Source organism: Apus apus, chromosome 1, assembly GCF_020740795.1.
Source record: "Apus apus isolate bApuApu2 chromosome 1, bApuApu2.pri.cur, whole genome shotgun sequence".
In the NCBI taxonomy this organism is placed as follows: domain Eukaryota; kingdom Metazoa; phylum Chordata; class Aves; order Apodiformes; family Apodidae; genus Apus; species Apus apus.
This window is the reverse complement of record NC_067282.1, coordinates 53,893,735-53,907,087: the sequence shown is the minus strand read 5'-3', so window position 1 is coordinate 53,907,087 and position 13,353 is coordinate 53,893,735. Positions and strand designations below refer to the sequence as shown.

At 55.5% G+C, this 13,353-nt stretch overlaps 1 protein-coding gene and 1 long non-coding RNA gene across 2 annotated transcripts; one reads left to right on the top strand and one right to left on the bottom strand.

The window, feature by feature from the left end:
- Positions 1-2,208: 2,208 nt before the first annotated feature.
- ZIC2 (Zic family member 2) lies at positions 2,209-5,715 on the bottom strand. The gene is made up of 3 exons (XM_051630567.1): positions 4,707-5,715; positions 2,674-2,837; positions 2,209-2,475 (listed from the first exon to the last, which is right to left on the bottom strand). Exons 1-3 carry the CDS (start codon positions 5,713-5,715, stop codon positions 2,224-2,226), a joined length of 1,425 nt encoding a protein of 474 aa, XP_051486527.1. The 3' UTR covers positions 2,209-2,223.
- Positions 5,716-9,900: 4,185 nt separating this feature from the next.
- LOC127389767 (uncharacterized) lies at positions 9,901-13,107 on the top strand. Its single transcript, XR_007890702.1, has 3 exons — positions 9,901-10,086; positions 11,880-12,046; positions 12,840-13,107. It is a non-coding gene; the product is annotated as an uncharacterized LOC127389767 (long non-coding RNA).
- The last annotated feature ends 246 nt before the right edge of the window (positions 13,108-13,353 follow it).

The following is a 13,353-nucleotide window of genomic DNA, read 5'->3' as shown; positions in this document are numbered from 1 at the left end:
GGTGGCTTGGCAAGGCCGAGCTTTTTCCACTATTTCGCGGCTGCTCTGACACTCGCTTTGGGTGTCCCGGTACGGCGGGGTGTGGTGTGTCCGCAGAGCCCCTGCCAGCCAGCCCCAAACGGACGGCTCTCCCGGTGGGGCCCCTGACGGCACCCACGGGGCGCAGCACGGGGCCAGCGCTCCCGGAATGGCATCTCCCGGCCGCTGCCCGTCCCTCGCTGAACACATCTGACCAACATCAACCGCTCCCTGGCTGAAAAAAAAAAAAAAAAAAAGGAAAAAGGACAAAAAAAACCACATCAAAAAACACCCTCCAAAAAAATCCCAAACCAAACAAACCCAGAGTGAGAGAGAAAGCTCGAAGGGAAATGTGAGCTCTCGAGCATCGCCACTTTCTTCTCTCCAGGTCTGGATGGAGGCTACCAAAAATACAGGAAGATGCAGAAGGACAGGATTTACGGCTCAAAGCAGCCTTGCGCAGAGCTCAGGGTCTGGCCAGCTCCCCTCCATCTTCATCCCGGAGCGCCTCGCTTTGTCACCCTGTGGGGCAACAAGCCCCCAGCCACACGCGCACCAGGAAGAGAAGCGTAAGCCCGAGTTAAGGCAGAGGGCGAAGGGAGCTACTCTCTTGCCGTCTAAAGCTCTTCCTATAGGAGATCCTGCCTCGCAAGTAATTTGGGGAAGATGCGAAGGCTCACCCTTTTCTTTAGCTCAGAGATTTCCCCATTTTTTTAGTATATATTTTTATTTTCTTCTGGAGCCCAGCTGGAAGAAATCCTCGTGCTTCAGAAACCAGCGGATTTTTAAAAGCATTTGTTTTGCAGCTGCTCAGCCCCTCACATGCTTTACAGCAGGTCTCAGAGTCCTTGGCATAAAAAGGACCACAGCTAGTGCAGTTTCAACACGTTTTATTATATTTCTGTATGCATTACTCTCAAAACATATCACAAGAAATGATGAAACCACTTAAACCTTCAAATAAAAAATCTGAAACAGTTTATGCTCACAATTGTACATATTTATAGTTAAGAAACATTCTTTATAAATACTGTTTCCTCTGTAGCAAGTTAATACCATAATTTAATTACAAATGGATAAATATGGTAACAGGTATTTACAGGAGGAAGGGTGTTATTACGGAAAAGCTAACGGCACGACGTTTATTTTTCCTCACAATCTTCCGAACAGGAACTAACAAATTGAACTTGCAAAAGCACTAAACATCACATGTAAACCCAGCTAACAGAAAAAATACATTCACAAGCGTTGTTGTTCGTGTGTGTGTCTGTGAGTAACAGAATGGAGACTTTGGCACGGTATTTCTTCCCCAGTCTATAGTTGAAATGCAGTTTACAATCAAGTTGCCTCTTAAAAAGGAACACAATATTCAAGATATCACAATTACAAAAGAAATCATTTGTTCTTCCACGTTACTGTTTTTTAAAAGGGGTGAACTAAAAAAAGAGAGAGGGAGGTGGGGAAGGGGAACGGGAGAAAACGAGTCCATCACTTTCTCGGAGAGGGAGGAAGAGGAAAAAAAAAAAAGGGGGGGGGGGGGGGGAGAAATAAGAAGGGGACCAATCTGTGGTTTACAAACGGGACCAACTTCTATACACCAAGAATCCAGGAAAACTTCGCTCCCCACCTCGCGGGAGGAAGGAGAGGGCCGCTATGTACACAGTTCGTGGGGCGGGAGGGCGCTGGCTGCTGCAGGCGGGAAGGCGCAGGGGCCGGAGGAGTTTGAGTCTCTGATCTTTTGTCTGGAGGCTCCAGAGGGAGAGTTTCTTTCCGCCGGCTCGCGAAGCTTTTTGCTGGGTGGTGTGTTGGTGGCGTTTGGAGTTTTTGGGGATTTTTTTTCCTCTCTCTCTCCCCTTTCCGTTCCTCTGTTTACTTACTCGTTTTCTTACGTTTTTCAGCATGTACTTTCGTAGGGTTTTATATATTTTTTTTTCCTGGTCCAAAATGTTCTCAGAAAGAAAAAATATAAAAAAAAAAAAAAAGGAAAAAATCCAACAAAAAGACCCGAAGGCGGGAGGGGTGTGGGGAGATTAAGGCCCCCCCCCGTTCCCATCCTGCTCGGCCGTCATTTCGCTGCCAGCGGGTGCGGCGGCATCTCCTGGCGCGTCTCCGGTGGGCCCGTTCGCTCCATCCCGCCGCTGCCGCCGCCGCCGGGGCGGGGAGGGACGGGCACGGCGGGGCCGTGCAGAGCAGTCTGGCGGGGCCCTACACGTACCACTCGTTGAAGTTGGAAGAGAGGCCGCTGTGGCCGCCGCCGCCGCTGCTGCCGCTGCCGCTCCGGTGCACGGCGGACACGGCCGCCGCCGCTGCCGCTGCCGCCGCCGCCGCCGCCGGAGAGAGATTGCTGGTGCTCTGCGACTCGGCGCTGGGGGACACCAGCCCCGGGGGGGTGGAGGACTCGTAGCCGGAGCTGGCGGCCGGGGAGGACTCGGAGCCTTGCGGGGATGACTCGTGTACCTGGGGGGCAAAGGCAACACGGCCGGGTGGAGAGGGAACGGGGAGGCCGCCGCCACCGCCCCCCGGGAGCTCCCCCCGCGGCCGGCCCGGCCCGCCGCCGCCCCCGGGCCCCGCGCCCGCCGCCCGCCGACCCGACGGGGCGCCCGGAGCGGGGCGGCCGCCCTCCCGCCTCCCGCCGCCGGCTGCGGGGCCGGGTACCTTCATGTGCTTCCGCAGGGAGCTGGGGTGGGTGTAGGACTTGTCGCACATCTTGCACAGGTAGGGCTTGTCCGATGTGTGGACGTGCATGTGCTTCTTGCGGTCGCTGCTGTTGGCGAAGCGCCGGTCGCAGCCTTCGAACTCGCACTGGAAGGGCTTCTCCCCTGCAAGAGAACGGCGGAGCGGCGGGGGTGAGCACGGCCGCCCCCGCGCAGCCCCCACGCAAAGCCCGCGCATCCCCCGCGCCCGGCTCCTTTGGGTTCTTCCCCCTCGTGTATCTGCCCCCGCTCCCGGACACTTCGCCCAGCAGCTCCCCAAAAGAAGAGGCCGATTTTGTCCCGTCCCCCGGGCCGCTGAAAGGCCGCGCCGCTCCCGCGTTGCCCTGCAGCAAGGCAGTGCCGTGCCCCGCCTGGTTTTCCTATCAGCTCGCCCCCCGACGCCCTCGGGCACCCCCGGCCCAGCATCCCGCCTGGGTTTATTTCGACCTGTGCTGACACAAAACTGGCCCCGAAAGAGACTCCAGAAGAAAGGTGAAAAAAAAAGGGGTGTGGGGGGGAGAGGGGGGGAAAGAGAGAGAAAGAAAAATTACAAAATAAATAAATAAATAGGTAGATAAATAAATAAATAAGCAAGCATCTAGCCGTTTCGCCTCAGTACCAAATCCGCTATCCTGTTAAACTGGAAACCATTACCGACAGATTTAAGGCTGGGCAGATTGTTTCGTGTATGGATATTCGAGATAAACGCACATCCACTGGGAAAACTAAATGTCTGTAAAATACTTCATTTTAATTTTCATAGGGATTCCTCTCGCCCCGGCTGCCAGGACTCCAAATACCGGGGAGTAATTTGGAGGTGAGAACTCCACATTCCCCCCTCCCCCCAGCATTTGAGGGGGAGTGGGGGGAAGCATTTAACATTAAATTCCATTAGCACCTAAATTGTTTCTTAAAGACATCCGCTCAGACACAATGACTTCAGCGCGGGCATCTCATGCAAATACATTTCTCAAATTTTAAACCTTGTTAAAGCTCGTCTCGCACCTCGGATCTGGCTTAGCACTTGATAAAACAATAGGCCTTGAGATTTTTAGCCTTTCTCCGGGTAAATATTTGGAATGGAAGTCGATAAAATATTTGGCCGTCTTTTATGAAATAGCCTGGCACGGTTCGAGCCGGCAGGAGTAGTAAATGAATAATAGATGAGTGGGGAGGATGCGTTTATTTTTGTTACCCTTCGACTCAGACTATTTTCCTTTGGGATAAGCCAAGGCTCCTTCGCCCCTCTCCCACCTGATTTGGGTGAAAGTTTCCCAGCCTCAAATCCTCTGTTCTCTATTACATAATTTAATAAACTGTTGCAAAAGCACCTTAAATCACCTCGAGTCAGACTTAGAAAATACTTGTTTGTTTTGGTTTTTTTAAATGAGAAAATTTTATTGCCTTGCTCACACCATTTAAATTTAATGGAAAGCATTCCTAGAAAGGGACGTTTTGCCACTTCCAACGGGATTTTGGACTAATGACGGATTTCTCACGTATTTACACAGTTTCTCGCTATCCATACATGAAAGCCATACACACAAGCGCTGAAGTTACATGCAAATACGTCGCGCATTGCAAATGTAGAAGGCGTTTTATGTACATATACATACACGTCTTCCCGTCTTTTAGCAGGACGGCTGGATTTAGTTTACTCTGTATTTTGCGTTTCTGCGAAAAGACCCCGCCGAGCCTCGGCAAGCACCAACATCGCTCATCCCGCAAATTAAATCAGTAAAACGTTCTTTCTAAATCTGGGGAAGGGGGGTGGGGGGTGGTGGTGCTGGAGTGTCGGTTGGGAGGGAACCAAAACAAACGCAGCCGTGCGATGGAGCCGGGGGGGGGGGGGAAATAATTAAACGGGATCCTTATTTCATCACTCTCAACAATTCATATCTCTCTGTCTGAGCCTCTATCTCTATCTGTTTATAAATCTATATATATGGAGGCACGGGCAGAGGGGGATAATCTGCCGAAATAAACTCGAATTACCTGTGTGCGTCCTTTTATGAATTTTGAGGTTTTCTGATCTGGCGAAAACTTTTCCGCAGCCGGGGAAGGGGCAGGGGAAGGGTTTCTCTCCCGTGTGCACTCGGATATGATTGACCAGTTTGTATTTCGCTTTGAAGGGTTTGCCTTCCCGGGGACACTCCTCCCAGTAGCAGACATGGTTGCTCTGCTCCGGTCCCCCAACGTGCTCCACCGAGACGTGGGTGACCAACTCATGCATGGTGCTGAAAGTTTTATTGCAACTTTTTTTGGGGTTGTTCAGCTGCTCGGGGTCGATCCACTTGCAGATCAGCTCTTGCTTGATGCACTGCTGCCGCATGTAGCGGAAAAAGGCACCTGGGTGGTGGTGGTGGTGGGCTGCCATGTTCATGCCCATATTCATATTCATGGGGCCGTACTGGTTGTGCAGCTGAGCCGCCGAGTAAGGGTCAGTCCTGGGGCTGGAGACCTGGCGGTACTGATCCGACCGGGCGAACACTTCCCCCGGCAAGCCCAGGCGCATCTGCCCGTTGAGGACGTTTTGGGAGGCGTGGGGGCCGTGCTGATCGTGGATGCCCGGGAAGAGGAGGTGGCTCTGAGCGTCCGTATGCGGGTGGTGCAGGCTGCCGGCGGCAGGGCCGAAGATGCCGTGTTGGCCGCCGGCCGGCGACGAGTCCCCGAAGCCGCGGCTGCGAAACAAGAAGTCCCGGGTGGAATTGAAGGGCGCCCCGGAGTAGGACCCGACGTGGGCGGCGTGAGGCCCCAGGGCTGCGGCGGGGTAGCCGGGCGCTTGCGAGGTGAACGCCGAGCTCTGCCCGGGGGAGAGGTCGTGGGCCCCGGCGTTGAGTTTGAAGGCTCCCATGTGCGCGGCCGCCGCCGCCGAGTCCACGAAGCTGTTCTGCGCCGCCAGGCTCAGCTCCCGGTCCTGCATCTCTGCCGCGGCCGAGTGGTGGTGCCGGGCGAAGGTGCCCACGCCGAGGGCCGGGAACTGCGGGCCGGCGTCCAGCAGCATGGTCCGCGCAGCTCCGGGGACGCCGCTGCCGCTGCCGCCTTCCCACTACCGCTGCCGCCGCCGGGCTGCAGCCGCCCGCCCGGCCCGGCGCGGGGCCGCTGCCGCCGCCGCTCCGCGCCGCTTCCTCCCGGCAGCCGCCGCGTCCCCCCGCCGCCGACGCCCGCGCCCGCACCGGCCCGCTACTGCCGCCGCGGCCGCCGCCGGAGCCGTATCCGGAGCCAGGCAGAGCAGAGTCCAAAGGCGAGCGGAGAACCAAAGTGTATTAAAGGAGCTGAGGTGGGGGCGGGCAGGGGAGGGGAGGGGGAGCAGGGGAGGGACGGGGCTGGGGATGGGAATGGGAGGGGGGGGCAAGGCTCGCCTCGTCGTTCCCTGCGGCACACACGCACGCACACGCACTCACACACACACTCACACGCACGACGCCGCCCCCCCCCCCCTCGTCCCCCTTTCGCCGCCACCGGGATGTCAGCACCGCCGACCCCCGCCCTCCCGACCCAGAGCCGCTCCCCGCCGCCTCGGCCCCCCCCCGCCGCTCCCGGGCTCTCGTTTTATCCTCCGCCGGGCATTAGCGGTGTCTCTCACGGAGAAAAACTTGCAGCCGCGGGTTCCCACGGAGCGAAGGGACCCGGGGGGGGGTGCCCCGCGCCGTGCCTGCCCCTGGCCGCCCCCGGGAAGGGGCGTGGGGAGGGGAGGGGGGGGAAAGCGGGGTGCCGGAGGCGGATTAAAAACAATAAGAGCGGCAGTGGGGGTGGGGAGAGGAGGCAGGGGGGCGGGAAGGGGCCGCGGAGCACCGTGGCCGGAGCGGCGCGGCTGGGGCGGTGGAGTTGCAGTCCCGCTCCGCCCGCGCCCTCGCTCCCTCTCGCTTCTCTGTTTATTTCGGTGGGCGCTGCTGAGGCGGCGGCTTTTTATTTTTCTCCCCCTCCCCTCACTCCCCCTCTTTTTCTTCCCTCCCTCCCTCCCTTCCTCCCCCGGCCTCTCTCCTTCTCTCCGCCCGCACTGGCGGCTCCGCTCCCGACGCCGCCTTCACTCGCCGCCCGGCCGCTCTCCCGGCGCCCGCTCATTGGCCCGAGCCGCCCCGTCCATCCGGGCGTCCCCGGCCACCGGCTAATGGCGGAGCGGCCGCCCCGCTCCCTGCCCGCCCCCGCCGCCCGCCCCGCGCCCCGCCGCTGCCAGCCCCTCCATCGCCCGGCTCCCGCCAGGCCCCCGCCCGGCACGGCGCGGCTCCGGTGATCGCCTTCAGCCCGGCACTGCCGATGGTTTCTGTTTTAATTATATACATTCTTCTTTTTTTTTTTTTTTTTTTTTTTTTGGGGGGGGGTGTTCTACCCCCGCCTCCCCCCGCAGCGAGGGGAAGGGGTGGCGTAGCGGGGAGAGAGGCGCGGCGAGCCACACGCACGGAAAATATCGATGTGCGCTTGGCCATGCGATCCTGCCTCGGGAGGCAAACAAACAAAGCGAAGGGGCTTAAAACATAAACAGGGGGTTGAGGGGGGAGCGAGGGGGGGGGGGAGAGCGCTGCCCTCTTTTTTTTTTTTTTTTTTTTTTTTTCTGGTGGTGGCGAAGGGAGGCAGAAACTCGCTCATCCTACAGCCCCTTCCCCCTTTTCGGCTAAAGGAAATTAAACTCATGATCGATAAAGGAAACGAGAAGGAAATAAAATAAAAGTGACGTTGGTGGGGCGATTGCAGAGGCGGGGGGGGGAATAAAATAAAAATTAAAATAGAACAGGGGACGGTGGCTCTGGTTGTTTGTGCTTTTAAACTACTTGTGCGGGAGCAGAGGAGTCGATCTGCATGTGTTGTGGATGTGTCTCCGAGAGCAGATGCTTTAGGAGTTTTCCTTGTCTCTTCCCTATCTTGAAAAAGAAAACAAAAACAAAACCGAAAAAGAAAAAACCCAGCCCCAAAACCCACCCTGCTATTGTTATTTGCAAACCGGATTCTTACACGGCAGGAATAAAAAAAACCATAGAGCCAGCGAACACACACATGCACCCGCACACACACACAGAGCAAACAAGTCCCCTTCCCCTCCCCCTCCAGTAAATACATGTCTGGCCCCTGCTTCGGTTTGTTTTGTAGTGGCTGAAAAATAACCATTTCGAGGCCCAGCAGCTCACCAATAAATAAGGGTTTGGAAAAACTGAAACCCGACATAACCTTTGTCTTTTTAACCGTCCTGCACTTAACCTTGCGTTTCCATCCCCACCGGTTCTGTGCTTGGCGGAGAAGCAACACAAAATGTGTGGGCGTTTGGGGTTTGGTAGGGTGGTTTTTTTAAGAGACGGACGAAATCCCCCCTGTGACATTCCTTCTACGAGTCCTCACAGCATTAAATCTTGTCTTAGGCTCAACCTGGACTCCGTGTCCGAGCAGGGGTTTTACAGTGAAAGAGAAAGAGGGAGGGAGGGAGGGAGGGAGGGAGGGAGGGAGGGAAGGAAGGAAGGAAGGAAGGAAGGAAGGAAGGAAGGAAGGAAGGAAGGAAGGAAGGAAGGAAGGAAGGAAGGAAGGAAGGAAGGAAGGAAGGAAGGAAGGAAGGAAGGAAGGAAGGAAGGAAGGAAGGAAGGAAGGAAGGAAGGAAGGAAGGAAGGAAGGAAGGAAGGAAGGAAGGAAAAATAAAAGAAATAAAAGAAATAAAAGAAATAAAGAAAGAAAAAATAGGTGAAAATCCAGAATAATTCTTTAATTTCTTCCTTTCCAATACAAAGAATTAACCGAGAATTTTACTGAACCGTTTTGTTTTCTTTCTAATCTCAGATTTAGTAACTTCTTTTACATTTGGGGGTGGGGTGGGGGAGTGGGAAGTGTACTCAATCCTCTAGTTGTCCGTATGATTTTTTCACTGATCTGGAGGCAGCCGATGCAGGACATCAAGATTTCCTCTCTAACTTGGGCTTTCAAAATCCCCAGCAGCGGTGGACACATTCAGAGCTCCACCTCAGAAACCTTTCAGGGAAGGAAAATAGAATTTGTTCGCGGTCTGTCCCTGGGAGTCTGTGGGGTCAGGACAAGGACAGCATATGCTCCCAAGCTGAAGCCTGGGAAGGCAATATCTGGGGAGTAGACACTCCTGCCTGCACAGGCACGACCGAGTAACTGGCGTGGTGAAGAGGACTACTGGCATCAGAGGTGTAGCTCCGCATTACTATTCAGGTTGTCTTCCAATGCCCATTTCGGATTAGAAGGAATCCCACTTATTCCTAGATTAAATCCTCCACTTGTTCAAGGAGTAATGTCCAGCACTGGCACATTTCAGCCACTTTCAGACAGGCTTGGAAATATCTTAACTACATAGTGACAGTGATGGAGAAAATCTTATTTAAACAGCCCTAGGTAGTGGGCAATTTTACCGTTTCCTTCCTTCCTTCCTTCCTTCCTTCCTTCCTTCCTTCCTTCCTTCCTTCCTTCCTTCCTTCCTTCCTTCCTTCCTTCCTTCCTTCCTTCCTTCCTTCCTTCCTTCCTTCCTTCCTTCCTTCCTTCCTTCCTTCCTTCCTTCCTTCCTTCCTTCCTTCCTTCCTTCCTTCCTTCCTTCCTTCCTTCCTTCCTTCCTTTCTTCCTTCCTTTCTTCCTCCCTCCCTCCCTCCCTCCCTCCCTCCCTCCCTCCCTCCCTCTTCCTCCTTCCCTTCCTCTTTCCCTTCCTTCCTCCTTTCCTCCCTTCTTTTATCCTTTCCTTCTTTCCTCCCTCTCTTCCTCCTTTCCTCCTTCCCTAATGCCCTTCCTGCCCTTCCTTCCCCTCCTTCCCTTCCTTTCCCTCCTTTAATTAATTTCCTTCCTTTCTTTTATTTCTTTCCCTCACTCTCATATTCCTTTCTTCTCTTTCTTTATTTCTGTCTCTCTTTTCTCCTTCTTGTCCTTCCTTCCCTGCCCCCCTTGCCCCGCGCTCTGCCTGCTCAGCCCTGCCGGCACTGGGGGACTTTGGGGGCGACGCGGTGAATTCCAGCCCGAGCCCCCGCGGGCTGGCCGAGCTCTGCTATTCTTTCAGGGCTCCAGTCCTGCTCTCTCTGCAGGAAACAGAGGAGCTGATCCAAGTTCAAAGTCACGTCGCCGTCCCTCCTGAGAAGTTCTTTCTTTCCCTCCGAACCGCAAAACCCTTTCCCCCCATGTCACAGGGTAACAGGGGAAGGGAGAGAGGGAGGAAGGGGGAGGAGGAGTTGGGGGGCAGGGGCATCGGCAGCCAGCCCCGCACTCCCTGGCCGGGCCACCTCAAGGAACGCCGCCTTCGGCTCACCGCAGCTTTCCGGAGAGGAAAGCAGGCGGTCATCCAGATTCGGTGCTAAACCGGTTTCTTGAATAGAAGTTTTTCAACAGGTTTCTGGAGGTGTCATACCTGCAGAGCAAACGGCAGCCTTTCCAGGAAAGCATTCCCTTCTTAGTAAGTTTTCCGAATTTTTCTTGAAAACTGCTCTGCTCTTATTCTTGCCGGCTGCTGGTGCGGAGGGAGCTGGGGAGGCCGGGGGGGGCGGGGGGGGGGGGGTGGAACGGGTAGGGACGAGCGAGAGCAACGCCTTGCTTTGCTGTATTGCATATACGGCTCTCGCCTTCTAGCCGCTTTCCCTGGGAGGTGTCACCGCCCCCGGCCCGGGGGTGATGGGGAGGCTGCTCCGCGCTCCTCTCTCCCCCACCCCTTGCTTTGGGCAGCCGAGGGTGTCGCGGGGGGGGAGAAGATTGCGGCGGGGCAGGGGGCTTTGCCCGCGGGGGGATGCGGCAGGCGGCGGCCTCGCCGAGGATGCAGATGCGAAAGGGGCGGCGTGGGGTGGGGGGGAAGAGGGGTCTTTCTCCCCAAAATTCAAACTGTGCTTTCCCCTGGAATAAGGGTGCGAGGTGCGAGGTGGGGAGGGGTCGTGCGGCCGGGCCGCAGCCTGGGAAAAAGAAGCCAATTGAGCGGAATCACTTGCAGCGTTGTCTGTATCACAGACACTCATAAATTCAACAAGCTCATCAACAGGATATTAAGTTGCAGGTTATCTTTGATGGTGCCGATCCGAGGCACTTCTAGGCCGTTCGACCTATGACCCGTGAAGACCACATGTGTTGTGCTGTAGCCTCCCTCTGTAAAACACACTTCGGGACAAAAGTTCTTTGTCAGGCTCTACCGGCAGCGTAATGTAAAAGAAAAAGGGGAAATAATGAAAATCTCAGCCAAAGCTGTAACTTTTAAATGCCTTTTTTTTTTTTTTTTTTTTTTTTTAAGAAACCGCAAGGCAGGACAGGGGCAGGAGGAAGGAGCAACTCTCTTTCGTGCCATTAATATTTATTCTTATCTCAGTTGCACTTGTATCTAAGAAGTTGCAGTATAAAAGCCCGCTCTGGCCGGTGATGCCGTGAGGCAAGGGGGGCCAGGAGAGGCGTAGCGGTGGTTTCCCGGAGGGAAACCGCGGCCAAATGGTAGCCGGTGCCTCCGCCTTCCTCGGCAGCGGCGGAGGGACCCGCGAACGCCCGTGTACTCTGCGCGCTCCGTGCCTTGCCCCGCTGTGCCCCTCACTCTGCTCTGCCTCTCACTCCGCTCTGCGCGACGCCCCCAAAATTGGGTCTGCGGCAGCACCGCTGAGTTTTATTAGAAGCACCTTTTTCCGCCAGGAGATGCCCATATAAACGTCCCAATAAAGCGCGATGGACTTTGTAATACAATTTATGCTGTCATTCATAAATAACAATGCCATATGGTAACCATATTGCTTATACAAGTAAAGCCGTCAAAGTGTCACTATTTGATTTATCTCAACAGCTTCTTCCAACAGTGACGTTCAGCTGCAGAGAGAGGGAAGAGGGGGAGAGAGAGCAAAATTTGGCCTGGGTTTCCTATTTGAGCAAATCCCCGAAGGAGACGTGTGAGAATAGAACCGACTTTCCCTGGCGAGGCGCGCACTGAAGACGGCGGCTCCAAATCTTTTGCCCGTAAATTCCCGTCCCGAACTTGCGGCGGCTCCTGGCCCCGGTAGTTCTGACAGCGGGCGCGGTGCCGGCACCCGCTCGGGGGCCGTCTCCCAGCCCTCGGCCTACCGCTTACGTCCATGGGGAGAGGAGAACCCGGAGTTTATTTGGCGTAGGAGAAATTTATGTTTAAAAGCATAAAATATCAATTCCCTGATCCCCTCCAGAAAAGAGGTGAGGGAACCAGACGCCAAATCGCCCCTCTCTAACCCTCGACCCCTCTCTCACGTCCAGGGTCCCGGAGCTTCCTTGCTATCCCCGCGACGAGACGATGAGGAGGGTACCGGGGTTACTCCCCGCCCGTGTCGGCCCCTGCGATGCTGTGATTTGGGGCGCTCCCGTCTTCTGCTGGTGGAACCCACTGCCGATCACGCGTGTTCGCTCCCCCCCCAAGCAGCAAGGTAGTGGAGAACCGCGCCGCGAGTGAAAAAGCCCCCCACGACGGGTCGGGTGGGTGGTGAGATATTCTAGCAGGTTTGGGGAGATTTGAAGGTCAAAAATCTCGGTCTCGGCAATTGCGCTCACTTTCTAATGGTTCCCCAGAAGAATGTTGTAAACGCTATAAAATATTGCTCCCCTCTCCCTAACTATCAATAAGACGTGCATTAAAGACGATTGTTTGTAAATGGTGCTCATGATCATTAGCATACATTTACATAATGCGGCTTCCAGCACAACATTTTACAGCTGAACACCTCCTAAAGCCGATAGCCCGAGCTCGGTTTCTACAGGGACCTTTACGAAATATATTTGAGGGCTTCCAGGCTTTCACCCCGCCTCTGCAGCCTCCCCCGGTGTCCCTTGGCAGGTCGGCCGGAGAGCGGGGAACAGCGGGAGGGCTCTGCAGACGGCTCCTCCGCGGGAGCGGGGCTCGGGGCCGACCCCCGACGGGTGCTGCCGGGGATTCGGGGGGAGGAGGGAAGGAGCACCCCCGCCCCCCCCTCCGCTGCAGCCCCCCAGCGCTACGGCAGCCTGGGCCTGAGCTGGGGTCGGTGAGTTAATGGGCTTTAAACTCTTCACGGCCCTTTTGAACCTGCCACGGTCCTAAAATTGCCCCGGCCAGGGCAGCCACCTTCCATTCCCGACATCCTAAAAAAAGGTGAATTTCCACGTGAGTCTCGGCCAACCCGCCCCTCCAGAGTCTCAGGTCACCCGCCTATTACCCAAGTATAAAATATTTTCTTTGTTTTACAGCCCCTCATAAAAAGAAATTGATCTGGGGGATATATTTGAATTAAGACATATTAAATCGATGACAGATACGAATCACGCTGCGTTCAGCAAGAGCGGGACGAGGAGGCGTGCGCAAGGTACCGCGGAGCCGCGACACTGTTCTTCAGTATCTCCGATCAAATCATTACATCTTGGGACCTCGGTCCAGCGACTTGTCTAAAATTTGGGAAGGGGGAGAGGGCACTGGTCAGATGAATGTGTAGAAAATATACGTATATAAATACCCGTACGGCTAGCTAGCGAGGAGAAGTTTTTACTGTGCAATAAAACCAACGAGCAGCCCCTTTTAAAACCTGGGGCTTATTTCTTCTCCTTCCTTGCCTTGCAGCATCACTGAAACCCACACCACGGCCAGGCGAGCCGAAGCATCAGTTCGGCTCCGGGGAGCGAGGTGGGGGGTGCCGGCAGGTCCTGTTCCCCCTTGAGGGGAGAGGAAGTCGGGGCTCCGCTCGGGGCCAGCTCCTGCGCTACAGCC